The sequence below is a fragment of the Aulostomus chinensis genome, chromosome 8 (genome assembly GCF_037954235.1).
Source record: "Aulostomus chinensis isolate RoL2024-O1b breed Wild chromosome 8, RoL_Achi_v1.0, whole genome shotgun sequence".
NCBI lineage: Eukaryota > Metazoa > Chordata > Actinopteri > Syngnathiformes > Aulostomidae > Aulostomus > Aulostomus chinensis.
The window spans coordinates 18,364,246-18,380,606 of NC_141327.1; the positions used below are offsets into that span (position 1 = coordinate 18,364,246).

Below are 16,361 nucleotides of genomic sequence, written 5' to 3' on the forward strand. Positions count from 1 at the left end.
GTCAAAAGAGGTCGTCTAATTTTCTAAGCTTGGATTCTAGGAGGAAAAAGAAGAAGCAAAGATCAAGGTCACATCAGCTTTATTAACTCTTCAAAGCTTTCCAGGCCTCTAAAATGAGACTGAAAGAGAGACTGAAAGAATGTAAAAAAGCTTAATAATATATAATCTCAGTGTTATTATATTAAACAGCTTATGGAAGAAGCAAAATGTGCGGCTGTGAACTGTGAGGGGAGTCACCGGGTTTTTTCTGAATATTGCCATCTGTTGTACAAGGTCAGTGGTAAACAAGGATGCCGCCGCTGCAGGGGACATACAAACCTTCAGATCCCTGTGGACGATCCCATTAACATGGCAGTGATGGACACTCTCCAAGATCTGCTGTATGCAGTGGCTGAGGATGGAACAAAATGGAAGGTGCAACAGAAAGGAAAGTCAAGAAGGAGAGGAAGAGAGGAAGATGAAAAGCGGAAATTAATTGACGGCAGGAGAGACGAAGAAACAACCTCATAACAATGCGTCATCTCTCATTATGTGTGGTGATTTTTTTTTTTTCCCAGATATATCACTTTCAGCCATGTGAGGAGTCATTTGCCAGGATGTACGAGAGGGTATAGACGAAGAAAAGACAGATACTCCCCGTCTTTCTTTCATCTCTCTGGGGAGAAAACTGGCAATGTGAGCCAGGCTATGCATGATTAATGCCGCCGGCTATATGTCATTAATCACATTTATAAATAACATTTCAGACGCCTCAGAGACAATATCACACCTCTGAAACGACCATATGTGAAGCACACAAATACTGACAAACACACACACTTCTTCAGACAGAGATGCGTAATGGCTGCAGTCCTCAGTTTGTGTGTGTGTGTGTGTGTGTGTGTGTGTGTGTGTGTGTATGTGTGTGTGTGTGTGTGTGTGCGTGCGCGCGCTACCTGGCATCAGCCTCGCTGTAGTACTCCCTGGCTACAATGTCCTCGAACAGCTCTCCTCCTGTCACCCTGTGATCAGAGACAACATTGTAGAGAACATGAGATAAAAAGGGACTCATAATGGTCACAAATGTGGATTAATTATTATCCTCTAACAGGAATAATGTGTACAACGATTTGGGTGTTAATTTGGAGAACACCAAAGGGCATTGTTCAATCCACATTCAAACACGAAACAATTTGAATGGAAATGCACACGTCACGTGAATCAAAATTAATTTAAATACCGTTTTTTCGATTAGATCATCGCTGGTACTGACAGCTTGCTACAATTCAAGATATTCAGATCTGATTTGCTCACTTCTGAAACGCTTCCTGTGCATAGAGATGTCCACAACAATTTGTGACAGCAGATCCGGTTGCATTTGTGTGTGCGGTTTTGACACTGATTTCACCTCTTAGTTCCACAAATGCGCAGTGACTTTCAGTGCTGTTGAAAATTGTGTAATCCTGGAAACTGATGAACAAATTTTTGTACGTATTTGTCATGAGATGATCAAGTCATGCACGTCTAGGTCTATTTTCTCATGTTCTAGGTAATGAAAAATTAAACAGTCATGTATGATTCTAAACTCAAAACACACACACACACACAACCCACCCATATTTGTTGACAACCTCTCACGCCATCTTGTATATGCTCATTTTTCACGTCTGTTTGTGTGAATGCATGTTGTGCACAAGGAGTATGGTTATTCCTGTTTTTGGGTGTGTAGCGTGCATGTGTGAGTGCATGTGTGTGTTGATTATGCTACTCACAGATCAAACACCAAATAGTGGAAACCTTCTTCTGATATGCTGTCATGGAGCCGTACTGTTAAAAAAGATTAAACGAAAATGTGAAACAAACACAGCGACTGAAGGAGACAGCAAGGATGAAGAGGAGCTGTGCTGGAATTCTTGTGTTCCCTACACTGACAGTTCTCATCAGACACAGAAGCTCCTTGCTTGTGCACTTTTCTTGCCATACAAACTCTTTGTTCAATTAGCAAATGTATTTGCACCCATCTGTGTGACCATGTGTATTGATCTCAAAAAGAGGTGTGACCTGATTGACCCATATTGATCTACCAGCCGATAGAAGATGCTCTCTTCCTTTGTTCTGCTACATGATGAGGGTTGATCCACCAGTAAAAAAATGACAGTGCCTTTCCCTCTAATATCAGGCAAAAAAAACCCCAAAAAACGAAATAGATAAAAGTCTAAAAGAAGAATTCCACATGTGATTGAATGCACTTTTGTGGTTGAAGTTAAAAGAGAACAAAAGAGGAGCGTCGGGTTCTAGCAGAGGTTTAATGAGGAAGCAAGAGTGTGAAGGGTCAGGCGGAGGCCTTCAGTGTCTTTCTGACGACTCAGCTAAAAGAGCACAGATACATCATCATTAGATGCCCCAGTGCAGCCCCCCCCCCCCCCCCCCACACACACACACACACACACTAGGCTTTTCTCTTAATATGTCTCCTATCTGTCTCTGGAAGATAAATTCCCATAGCTGGAATCACCAGAGACGAGAACAGAATGCACGTGCATTAATTTGTGCAAACTCTGAGATTTCGTAATGGCAGCTCACCGATGTTGGGGTGTTTCAGTAAACGGCAAATCCTCGCTTCTCTCTCCAGCTTTTGATGATCTGAAAGAAAAATCAAGGAGACACAAGCAGAGAGAGAAACAGGCCGGTTATTTTTAATGCTATGATTGACTTTAGGAATCATCTGACGTGAACTTGGCTGCATCGTTGTCAATGTGCGTTTGAGTGCTTGACGTTACCAACGCTGCATGCGTGTGCGTGTATGTGCCTGTGTAAAGTCTGAGTGTGTGTGTTGGCATCGTGTCAACCCCGCTCTTTTCCTTATCAGAAGTGAAATGTTTGACAAAAATAATGTGACCTGATATGTTCTTGGTTATGTGCCATAAACAGACAGACAGGCAACAGTGAAGACCAAACACAGTGAGCAGGCGACACTTGTGCTGTCAGGACTCTGAATGAGCTCCTGAAATGTGTGTATTTGATTATAATCAAACATTTTGGCAGCGGGAGTCAACACTTGATTCGTCTAATACCTAAATAGCAGATGCGGTTAAAGCTGGAACTGAGGAAATGCTAGCTATAATAAGAAAACAAAAGTAAAAATAAACTAATAAACTGCTAAAAAGAGACATTTAAGTGATTAACAGTAAATAAAGTCGATTAAAAGGAAAGAAGTGGGGAAACACTGGAGTGAACAAAACAAAATAAAAGGTAAGGAATTAAAAAGTAATACGATCTGGAGAGATGATATGAATATCACTTTTTGTGTGACTAGAGCATTTTCAGTTATGACAGGTTGTCATTATATGGTAGCAAGGCAGGTTACATGAAACTGAGATCATTTATTTTCTAAATTAGCATAATGTTCATTTGTTTAAAATTTTTATTTAATTTTTCTCTAGACCAAGGTGATGTTTAAAAAAAAAAAAAAAGGCCGTTTAGCAGCATTGCAAAATCACAGCAACTATCAATTTACATTGTTATGTAGAACAAAAGCAGCACAAGCAAGCACATTGCCCCAATTGTGAAGTTGGAAAAGAGATTATTAGGAATTCTTGCTAATTTACATGATTTTTCTGCTAGTCTAGGCATTAAGTCATTTTCTAAGGCACTGTGATTCACTCATTCGTCTTGCCGTGGTTGCTAATCATTTAATAAAAAGCATCTAAACAGTAAAAGTTTTAAAAAAATCACACATGGAAAATGGAATTGTCCTCACAGACAGAAAGAACAGCAGGTAGAGGGATTACTGTACATCTGCTATGTGACTAGAGAGAGGACAGGATGACGCGTTAGCCCCGAGCCCTCAGAGAGTATCACACATCTCTCCAGATCTGGAACGAGAAGTGACCCTGAAATCTTTTGGTTGGAGGGAATCTAAATTTCCTGATTCTGATTTGAAGTCAAAGAAGCAGCCTTTATAAGTACTGATGCAGTACAGCGGTGAGGCGACCCATTTCAGCTTTGCCTCAGGGCACATAGAGCAAGAACCAGTGAAAGGGAGGGAGAGGAAAGAGAGCAGAGGGTTCTAGTTTTTTTTTTTTCCAAAATAAAATAGGACGCCTATTTTTCGCTCTCATCCTTTTTCTCCCTCCTCTGCTCTTGTTGATGCTATGGAAACTGTGGACTCAGTTCAGACGCAAGGCAACCAGGCACCTTCTTCCAGATATAGATGGAGGTATCTGCTTATTTGTGTCTGCGTGGTGCATCTACCGGAAGTTAAAGTGGGACTTAACTTTATACAAAGTTCGGTGTGTTCTCGAAGGCTGATGCCAGTTTAACTGAGAGACTGTTCTTCCAGGCAGGGTGACGTTTATAAGTCACACAGAAAGAAATGAAGCCAGAAAAAGTAGAACACAACAGTTAAAAATAAAATTATAGACGCTGATGCTGAGTCAGGCGCTGGTGCAGTAAAGTACAACCATAAAAAAAAAAACTGACTGAAAAATATTTTTGCTCTGGAAACCATGGATGAGGTAGATTTAAGTCACTGACCTTCAAAAACTAATTTTCTAATAAACTAACATTCATTCAAAAATATTCCTCCATCACACCCTGCTGGTATAAAACACATTTAATCAATTTTGCTGCTGAGTTGAAGTCATTACCAGCTATCTCATGTACGATAGTTTGTTTTTGTTGTAGGCCTTCTGGACTCTGCACATCACAGCTACTGTTTCCTGAAGCTGTCTGCAGTGCAGCAACGGGTTCTAACCTGTCATCACGTGTCCGACCTCGCATCACTAATCACATGACACAATTACAACTGAAGAGGAGAGAGTGAGGGCACCGTGTTGCTTGTGAGAACACGCCAGTCTTGATTGTGTTTGAGGTATTCCAGCCTCCGACCCTAGAGAGAAGCAGCAGAGAGCCAGGAACAAGGCCAGCTCAGCCATTATTTCATGATTAGCAGGACCCTCGGAGCAGGGTCACTAATCTCTCCATCTCTGCCTCAGTTTGACAGTGCAACTGCATGGCACATAATCTCTTTGCATCTCTCTCAGGCTAACACACACATTCTCTTTCGTTTGTTAAGTTAAAGATGTCATTTGTTTGAACTCGGTGTTTTTGTCGAAGAATTTTCTTGTTCTTGCACGTTTGACAATAATCTTGATTTATTGTGCTCATTTTGCATTTTGACCCTACAGTTTGTCTGCTATGTATATTGCTTATTGGACTTTAAAATGTCATATTTTTACAAAACAATGACAATTTCATAGAAGTATCAGCGTTGTACTAATCTAAAGATCATGTGCTCCACATTCATATGAGGTTCCCTCATTACTTTGAGTTAATTACACAGCGGATTTATTAGAAAACCATTTTACACACGAACAGCAAAGCTGTGGAAGTTGAACTGTTCCAAATTTGACTAGTTAACCCATTTAGACATAAGACGTGTAAATAAACCCAAAGCCTTTTTGCAAACTTCTGAAAATCTGATCGAATTTTCTACTTCCACAAAAATAAGTATTTCTCTTCCTCTGTTACTTATTGAAACAGGAAATGAGAAGCATCTAATTTGACCTTTAGATTCTATGTAAATTACTTGCATTTGCCATTCTGTGTCCAAACTCTAGTATTCTGCAAGACAAAAAAATAAGAAAAAGAATTTTTGCACGTCCTAAATCTTCAAGTTCAGGAGGAAAAAATACTCATATTTCACACGCTGATTTGACTTGAAACACAAGTCAACGCTTACTTTGGCACTGAGCATTCATCTGAGCAACAAGTGAGATGTGAGGTTTTTTTGTCCCCCTTAATTTTGAAATCCGGTGCAATACACTGACAAGGTACATTTCGGATTGATCGTTTTTGTCACTGTACTGTAAATGTGTGTGTGAATTGTAAATGTCTGTCCGAACACTCCCACACTCCTTCCCTCTTCCTCCTCCACAGGTAGTCCACCTCCCAGCCGGCTGGACATCTGTTGTCTAGCAACTCGAGCACCAATCAGAGCTGGCAGGCCTCTCCTCTCCTCTGCAGTGGAACCAGCCTTGCATGCAAATGGCCGACACAGAGAGTTCGCATACAACTATCAAAACTCTACTCAACTACAAAAGCAGCTCATTTTTGCAGAGGCAAACACACTTACAAAAAAAAAAGGGAAAGAAATTATCCACGTCCATTGGGAGAGCTAAGCATTTAACCCTGAGTACTGCAGTCATGCAGGAGGACAGCAGAAGAGAAAGCTGCAGAGCTTCAACTGCATCGCTCATTGTTGAGATGTCTCAACACGCCTGAAAGACGAAGCCTTTCGGCATTTGACACAACAGCTGCTGATGCAGGATGTCAAAACACTTCATCAGCATGTCCTTTTGCAGTGGCCGGTATTTTACATGTTTCAGCAAATGCGATAGAGTTGTTATGGGGGAAAGCTGGGCGATAGAATCTCTCCAAAACACAAAAAGATAAAAATGTAGTTTGCCTTGAATTTAGCAGGTGAAAATAAAACCATGCAGTGAAATGTAATAGTGCAACAGTTGCTACATCCCTCAATGGTGAAAGATGTAGAAAACTTAGAACTACAGACCATCTTGTAATGAGACCACACACCCTGATAGCAGCAGATCCTTAGTCAAATACAAGGTGATTAGCCGTGCTCAAAATTACTCTTCATTTTGACACAGAATCAAATTTATGACACAAAAAAATGTGCCGGGGGCATGATGAAGGGAGAGGTGATGGCGCCAATTCCTAATCCTCCTAATTGTAGCTTCTGCATCACGTTTGTTTTGATCTCAAAAGCATACCTGTAAAATTCTGTGGAACAGGTGTGTGCACTGGAAATCTGTCCATAGACAGACAGACAACTTCATAAAAAAACCTGCACAAGTACTCAAAAGTACATGCATGGCAGTGGCAGACCTTGTCTCCGTGGCTGGGTGCGCAAAGTTCAAACAAATCAGGAAGTAAGTGTTTTTGCTGCGGTATATGTTTCAAGATACCTCAAGTTTTAGTTTGTACTGAGCTGGACCTGTCTTTTCATGGTGGTGTTTCTATATTTTGTTCTTTGTGAAGGAAAACTTCAAAGACAAACGAGTTGAATGCAATGAATGAAGTGCAAAGGTACCCGAGGTGATGAGTACAGGCTGGTCAATGTCAGCCTGCAAGAGTAGATTTATTACATTGCATACCTGCTGAACAAACATCTGCTGCACTCAACTCTCTGACTGACAACAATGACTTTTGTGTGTCTGTGTGTGTCTGTGTTTGTGCGTATGTGTGCGTAAGCCGCAGCCTTCCTGCCACAGACACTAATAAGAGGCTTTTTTGCTTATGTCGTTAAAAGTGACAGCGGCATTTCGACAAAATGTGAGCTGATGTAATTGTGCAGACAAATGCGAAGCCACCACAGTCAGCTGTTATCATTCAGGACTGTCCGAACCCTTTTAGCCTGATCTAAGCTGCTTGTCTGGATGCATGTATGTGCTCTGTCTACCAGAGGATGCATTACTCTAGAACCAGGGCGGGCTGTGATTAAGACTCCGTGTCGAATGAACCCAGTTGCCTTCTGTGTATTTCTTTAACTCAACTGTTTTCTCGAGTTAAAAATGTTGTAAAGTGGCTTTTAAAGTAATTCACTATAAATGAATATACCGGCTGAGTGCTGCAGCAGTTGGGAGCTCCCTCTCACGTGACATGAAATATTCGAACATGACCTTTCTGAAGAATATTCACTCGATGCTGAGCAGCAGCAACAAGAGGTATCAAGCTTTAGTGCTGCGTGTTCATCTATTTCTGGTTTTTAAAGGCTTGCATCAGTGCTGTAAATGCTGCACATTCAGAAGGATGCATGTTGAAGATTTTACAACTTACGCACGCATTTATTTTAGCACGTGGAATTAGTGGGAGAGCAGTGTGTCCACTGCTTTGCTGACCGGCCCTGACCTCTTGTATCTGTCACGTCATAAACCATCTTGTCTATAACAATCTTTTTCTTGGCGTCAGCGTTCTGACAGTGTAGCCTCTGTGCTGCCAAGACGAGGATTTAACACTTCATACCATATTTAGGACACTTGTGTTGGACACTTTAATAATAAGCCCGACAAGAGCAGGGCTATGGCCTTACTAGTATTTGTTTAGCTGAGATCTATTCTTGCAACGACTTAAATGAGATTTTTCTAGTGATTTCAAAATATCCACAAATGATAATCATCATCATTCATGCATCTTGATTATCGATACATCTCTGTTTCTGGCTCTTGAAAACACACTATATATTCTTAATGTTTTTCTGGTTTCCCTAAAAGTCAGTCTTTTCCCCATTGAATTTCTTCCTGATTTATAAAGAAAAACAATTGCATAAATTCAATAAGTAAGGAGATACATACTGAATAACACGATTATACTAATGTCCCACCAAAACAAAGCCTGCTGAATATTACTCCTGACTTCTAATAGTGAAGTTTGAAAAGAAGAAGACAGCCATCAGATAGTATCAGTCCAACCTCGTCCCTCTGTTCCTGCCTGAGAGACGAGAGGCTCCCGTCTCAGGCAGTACCTATGTTCAGGGGAAGTCACGTTAAATGAAGCTAAACTGTTGAGCTACAGACAGAAAGTTTCCTTATAGCTGCATCAGAACAATTTGCGTTCAGACAAAACAAATAAATCCCTTTCCTATTCATTAAGCCTTTGCAAGGCTTTTATTGCATACTGATGTCCTGTGATTGTCTTCTGCGCCCTGTGACCCTCTGCAGGACAAGCAGCCTAGATAATGAATGATTGAGCTTTTACTGCACTCACAGTAAGCAAGACAGAGTTGTAGTCCACTTGAGCTAAACTGTGAATTTGAAGGCCACCCACACCCTCTATTCCCTCCTCCGTCTCTCCTCACTGCTGGTTGTTTCTCCCTCAGTCAGTTTCTGATAACCAGCGTCTATAACCGCACTGCAGCAGAGTGTAGGTTCTCTACATGTGTGTGTGTGTGTGTGTGTGTTTCTTTGCCTTTCAAAAGCTGTACTGTAGCTTGACTTCCTGTGAGTCAAATATGACAAGAGACAAAGATGCAGGCAGACATAGAAAGTGAGAGGCAAACAGGTAAGAGGCAGGGACACAAATAGAGACAGAAGAAACCCCTGGAAGACGACGGTACTGTCAAATAAACAACAACAAAAGACAAGGAGTCAATATATCAGGTTCTAGATGGAACTGAGTTCACTACAGAGGTGTTAAACATCCCATTCCCGCTCACTGACAGACCAAGTCTCATCTGATTTATAATTCAGTCATTCTGCCAAAGATGAACTGTCACTGGATGTGAAATCCTGTCACAGAATTTCATGTTTTTTGTTTACTGGGGATGATTTCACCAAACACACTCATTGGTTAAAAAGTGAGAACAAACATTGTGTTATTAACTTTGCACTGAAACAGCAGGTTGGTTAACTGGTTATAGTTATGTTAGTTATGTGAGTCCCACATTCTACAGATTGACTTTGCCCAGACTGGAACATTTAATGTGACATCTGTTCCAACACCAAACCAAAGAAGAAGTTGTTCAACAGATGCTGTAAAATGAATGAATGATTTTTAGCTTGAGAATTATCAATAGAAATCATCCGTTACTCACAACATCACGTGCGTATCAGACACCTAATAGTGTACTAACTTCGCCATATAACCCAAATGAAAAATAAACTAAACGTATCACACTGGGTTGCATCCCCTATCATGTGACCTGACCTTTGACCACCAAAAGGTATTCAGTCCATTCTTGAGTGAACATTTGTGCTGATGGTCTGTAGTTCTAAGTTTTCTACATCTTTCACCATTGAGGGATGTAGCAACTGTTGCACTATTACATTTCACTGCATGGTTTTATTTTCACCTGCTAAATTCAAGGCAAACTACATTTTAATCTTTTCGTGTTTTGTGCCACTCATCGCTGGAACACCTGGAGAAGGCTGGAAGCACTGTGAGGATCATGTTCTTTGATTTCTCCAGTGCCTTCAACACCATCCAGCCCATCCTGCTGGGGGACAAGCTGCAGCATGCTGGAGTGGACCACCACCTTACGTCTTGGATTACGGACTACCTCACCAACCGACCACAGTATGTGAGGGCACAGGGCTGTGAGTCGGACATGCTTCTCTGCAGCACTGGGGCGCCGCAGGGGACTGTCCTGGCTCCGTTCCTGTTCACCCTCTACACCTCGGACTTCACCAGCTTGGGCCAGCTCTGTCTTGGGCTGCTCCCTGGACACTCTGGAGGAGGTGGGCAACAGGAGGATGCTGGCTAAGCTCACAGCTATGATGGACAGACCCTCCCACCCCCTCCAGGCCACTCTGACAGAACTGGGCAGCTCCTTCAGCCAGAGACTGTTACACCCGCGCTGCAAGAAGGAGAGGTACCGCCGCTCATTCCTGCCCACTGCTGTCAGGCTGTTTAACAGTCACACCTGAACTCTGGACTCCATTTCTCACTGGAACACTTAACAGCACAGACACTTTTTCTCTTAAACTTTTAATAATTTTGTAATATTTGTATATTTAATATTTCCATATTTGATTGTGTGTGGCTCTTAATGTCTATACTATTTGCTCTTTGCTGCTGTAAACTGCAAATTTCTCCATTGTGAGACTAATAAAGGCTTATCTTATCTTATCTTATATTGGAAGAAAATGTCCCACGGTGTTTGGTTAAGAAATTACCTTAATGAGAATGGGACAGACAGCTGAAGAGGAAACATTTGGATAAATTAATAAGTTGTCTGTTACTTCTCTTGCTAATACTGTGCAGTGCATAAAGTCATTGATTAATAAGTACAAAAATATCGCTGTAAAGGAAGAGAAAATATAAGAGCATCGGCGACAAATGGAATGGGACACAATAACCACTTGACATTGGTTGTTCTGTTTTCATAAATGTTGGAAGCTAATTCATGTCTGAAAATATGATTACCACCCCAATCCTGAGTTTTATGTCCATAATAGATGAAACGAGGAAATACACATTTGAATGTGGCACATTTAATTATTTGTACAAATCTCACACTGTCTCCAAATGTCACCTGCTCCTCACAACTGATTAGAGGCGTAAAGGTCAGGTGATCAGGTGATCAGGTGTTTGTAAATGATTACATAACTGCACAGGATTTTTGTTTGCTAGATGAAGGTAGTTCAGCCACCATCGCAGGACTCGTAACAGTTAAACACTGACTGAATGTGAACCAGTTAATCTTGAACGATCAACCTGAGTACTGAGTGTCAACGTTTAAACGACAGAAAAGTGAAAATATGGTTTAAAGTATCCAATCATTTACCAAGTAAAACACCCGTTTTTTTTTTATAGTTGCAGTTTCTCAATAAAGCTGGTTTATCCCAAATTTGAATATTTCTTAGTATTTTGCTCATGCAGTTTGAAAGCCTCACCTTGGCCTCTGAGCACTATTCAATTAATCCATTACACAATCAATAAACTAATCGATTATAAACATAAACCTTAGCTGAGGTCCCAACCTTAATGCACACACAGATCCACTCACCACACACACACACTTGGTTCAATTTAATTAGGAGTTCTAATTAAAAGGATATATTAGGGTGAATGTAAAATGGTCTGGAGCTAACGTCTAAGAAACCCCCCCCCCCCCCCCCCCCAATGAAACCGTTGAGGACACCGAGACCCCGTCACTCTCCGCTGGTTCCCAATAGGAAGAGTTATGAGACTGATAACTCTCCTGCTTTCTCTTCAGAGGAGAAACAAAAGGTGGCTGGTGTCAGCGATAAAGCTGTCCCCAGAGTCCTGCAGGGAGTCTCCTAATGTATGGTAATGTCTTGCGGACGCACACTTATTACACTAATATGTTACAGTGGTTTAATGGGAGGGTGGTGTCGAGACATCCTGGCAGGAAGACAAATAAAGATAACGTACGCAATGACAGAAATAAAACACTCCCATTTCCACTCACAAATCCAGATTTAACTACAGTAATTACTGCCTAGGCTGATGATGACTATTGCATCATCATCCTGCAGGCATTTGAAACTGCTTCCTCCTTTATTTTAGCCATCACATGGAGCTAATTCAGGCTGCTGGGCCAAAACTCTTTGAAGAACGTCCTGAATCGTAGATGTTCAGAAATCCAGTGATTACTGTACATTTTGAACAACAAATATTACTGGGACCACAACAGGAAATGCTGACGAGAATTTACTGTCCTGGAGTTCACGTGATAAGCACACAGACAAAACAGAGACAAAGCGGGTAGCGCGGTCCAGCCAGATACAAACTTCTGACCTTGCCTTACTTTCATTCTGGCTGTGAAATAAATTGACTGAATTTAGTTAAGCATACCAAGACTGCTGCTATCAGGTGCAAAATCAGATGTCTTGCATGATACAATTTGATTCTGTTTATGCTTTTGTTAGACATTTTGACACCACCAGCTACTGTTGGAAATACATAAGTTGTTATGTAAGTTATACCAACACAAATGTATCGACCAATCATTTTTCTAACTGCTTATTGTTGCAGCTGACATGTGTAAGGCCTCTGAGGTGATGTCGTCACCTGTGAACGCTTCAGGAAGTGCACGTTTAAAAAAAAGAAGTCTATTTCACTAATTATTCAATACATCAGAGGAATTTGCATTTTTGTTTATGTAATTAGTCCAATTTTAATGATGTTATTTTTATGTGGATGAAGCTGTTTATAGAGTACAAGGTGTAGGCAGTATATGACTCCAGCTTCCCGTTTAACTGAAATGATTTGTAGACACAGCGGAGCCCCAAGTATTGCATCGTCCCATGATCTGAAAACTGCAGTAGGCCATATTTGCATTTTTGATTAAATTTCAATAAATTGTGCAACTATGCAACACAGACTGATGAGAAAGGAAGCAAACAAAGGAGGAGGGGGGACAGAGCAGGAGAGGAATGTTAGGAAGAGGGAAAGGTCAATCAAACAGATCGAAAAGACAGAGGTTGAAAAGGACATTCAATAGGCCTTGAGAAGCGGAGAGACATGGGGGGGGGGGGCTGATTAAGCATTAATCAACAATGTCCTCACTTTCTGCAGAGTTCAGTACCCTTGCTAGTCAAACCAAAACTTCTTTCAGAGTTATAACAATTGTTTTGGTATTGAAATTTTGACATTTCCCACATGTAATATCTATGATTGTGAATATAACAACGATGTTTTATCCAAATTTTGTCAGCTGAAAATGTAATTAAAGCATGATTCAATCGGATAAAAAACTAAAGCTGGTTTTATTGAGAGAGAAGTCTTGCCAGTCAGATTAGTGGATTGATGACAGGTTAAGATCAGTTTCTGAGGCTAATATTAGCTTAGTCTGCCATGGTCCAGCTGTTAGTTGCAAATATTTCTCACCTGTAGATGTTTCTGCATAGTAAACATGGATTAAAGATGCTAAAATGCTAAACTATACCTGTTTCTGTGTTATTTCATGGTGATATACAATTGTACCAAACCTAAGACAGCACTGTGAGCAATGTGAGTGTTGAAACTTTTACCTTATCATTAGCAGCTTATTCCCTCATGGTTACTTACGGTATGTTTTGTAATGTACTGCTATGAAAGCCACAAGATGCAGCTGAAATCTGATGAGCAGACTGAGAAAAGGATTATTATTTCAAATATGTAGCAATTCACTATTTTTACCTAATTGAGAGCTTGTAGCTTGTAGTTACACTTGAGGTCAGCGTTTACGCCAACGGTTAAAGTGTTGGTCAAGAAAATGACATTTCTGAGCTCTTGAAATATTCTCAATGCACACAGACACTAAAACACGCAGCTAGAGACACACAGAAATGCCCTTGCTACAGTTCCTGATTCTGCATTTCATTTGAAACGATGTGCACCAGCAAGCAGTCCGGTTGGCTGGAGAAAAGAGCATGGAACTATACAAAAAGCTGTCTCTATTCAAAAGATGGAATATGTTCAATACCATGTGTGCGTGTGTGTGTGTGAGAAACAAAATATATTTTTAGCCTTCAAGAGCCCAGTGAGTCATATGATCCCCCCCCCCCTTCTTCCCACTGATCCCTCCTTCCTTTCCTCTCATTTCGGAGTGTCTTTCCCATCTTTTTCTCTCCACAGTCACATCAGGGGAGGTTCACAGTCAAAGTGACAAAGAGGAGAACAAATTTCTATCTTCATATCCATGTATGTTTACATATTCTATTGATTCATATGATAAAAGAAAACAAGCTCTATGATCGAGGCTGATTGATACTCTAAATTGACCGTAGGTGTGGCTGTGAGTGTGATTGGTTGTCAGTCTCTATGTGTTGGTCCTGTGATGGACTGGTGACCTGTCCAGGGTGAACCCTGCCTCTCTCGCCCGAAGGCTGCTGGGATAGGCTCCAGCCCCCCCCCCCCCCCCACCCCACCCCCAGCCCCTTAACAGGATAAACAGTAGAAAATGGATAGCTGGATGGATGGATTTCAGCATAAAAGCCTTGACATTACCAACCAGTAGCATGATAAAAAAAAAAGTAACACCAAAAAGTTGTGTGTTTCTTTTCTCAATTAAATGAATCTTTATACTTATTCCACTGTACAACTATATAACCAGTCCAGGGTTTTCATTCTTACATTTGGTTTACATTTGCTAAGTGCAATTCAGGGGCTTTATTCATTATTGCCACTAGAAGTGCATGATTCGCCTTCCCCCATTGTCTAATCATAATAGTGACATGTGATACTTGTAATAAGTGGCTTCAGCGCTCAACTATCTATATTTACAGAAATGGAAGTAAGCAACAACAAATTATATTAGCAAACTAGTAAAGATACCAAAGCAACAGCGCATCGTATTTTTATTCATGGCCTTGTAAAATTAGTGCACACAATGATCATGATGCCATGAATCTTTGTTTTTCACACTAGATGGCATTTGAATGTGGTGACGTTCCTGTGCTACGTCACGTTAGCCCTCTGCTAAACGTGACTGAAATATTATCAGACCAGATGGGTCAAACTGTATTTCGTGGATTTATGTGATGCTTGACACAATGTATCCACTTTTTTTACAGCCTAAACAGTAACAACGGAGTAGACAACCGCATGTACTGTTCTGCACTGTAGCTTTCAAAGACACACTAATTAGTTTAATTTCTGTAACATTCATCCCTCACAGAATTCTGTGCATCGCTAATGCCATGACCTATCATATGGTATATTCTGTTCTCTTTATTCCCATGCCTCCCTGCTTAAAAATGTTTGTTATCTCTGTTTCACTCCAGCATATTCATGGCCGAGAGGGTCACTTGGTTGCGCAGTAAAGTTGGTCCACACAGACACACAAACAAGGACACATTCGTGCATAAACACACACAAGTAGATGACAGATTGGAGACACACACAGGCAAACCCACACAGCACAAGCAAATACAAAGTGGCAAAAGATAGCAGACAGAGTCAAAGTGACACTGATGCATGCATGAAGGGAGAGGAGAAATATTCAACTGCTGTGAGGAATATGGCAACGCGCACACGCACACGCACACACACACACTTTCCCTCTCTGATGATCTCGCTCTTTCTCTCTGCTTCCTACCCTTTGCTTTCTCTTTTTATGCTGCTTCCCCTCATTCATTGACTCATCTGCTGCTCTTAATGAAATGCTACATAATCAGGATAGCAGATTGTAGGACTCTAGCTGGTCCTATTGGCTCTCCCCATGTGTGTGCATGCATAACCAGAAACACATACACATATACACACACATACAAACACACACAGACACACATTGCCTTGATCTTCCTTCATCTGAGCTACCAATCCCACCCTAAACCCCTCACAATTATATATGCTCACACATGCACATGGACTTGCATAGGCAAGCACACACACAGTGAGGCAGTGGGTTGGGGGGAGGTCGTGATCCTGCCAGAGAGAGGGGAATCAGAGTTGCAATTCTAGGGCTTATCGCTGAAAGAGGGTAAGACCATATCTGACACGCCAGCATGCCCGGTATGTAAACCTCTTCACACAAACATACATGGAGGACGGAAGGCAGAAAATGTGTTTGTGTGTGTGGATGCATGTCGCCCACCCGCCAATAACCCTTTGCAGTATTTTTGGAAAGTCGGCCCAGCATGCAAATGGTGAGACACTGATCCGTCTGTTGAGGTGTCTATTACCAACACTGCACTCAGCAAGTAGAAGGGTCAACACTGGGAGAGGACAGACAGAAGGAGGAGGTAAAGAGCAAAGGATTATTGGGGGAAGAGAGCGGAAAACAGGAAGTGAAGAGAGGCAATGTAAAGAGAACAAAGATAATAAGTGACAAGACATGGATGGAAGGAGGGATGTAGGTAGGGATAGATGTGAGAGATTAGTCATGGAGGGGAGTGCAAAAAGGAGGGATGGGT

The 16,361-nt window shown here is 41.3% G+C and overlaps 1 protein-coding gene across 18 annotated transcripts in view; it reads right to left on the reverse strand.

Moving 5' to 3' along the window:
* camk2d2 (calcium/calmodulin-dependent protein kinase (CaM kinase) II delta 2) overlaps nucleotides 1-16,361 on the reverse strand; it is a 37,782-nt gene that overhangs the window by 14,378 nt on the left and 7,043 nt on the right. For all 18 annotated transcript variants that reach the window (XM_086211417.1, XM_086211423.1, XM_086211429.1 and 15 more), the window contains exons 3-6: nucleotides 2,563-2,622; nucleotides 1,752-1,806; nucleotides 936-1,001; nucleotides 319-391 (exon numbers count right to left, since the gene is read on the reverse strand). In XM_086211417.1, coding sequence (XP_086067543.1) covers nucleotides 319-391; nucleotides 936-1,001; nucleotides 1,752-1,806; nucleotides 2,563-2,622 — 254 coding nt within the window. The remainder of the gene's footprint in view (nucleotides 1-318; nucleotides 392-935; nucleotides 1,002-1,751; nucleotides 1,807-2,562; nucleotides 2,623-16,361) is intronic.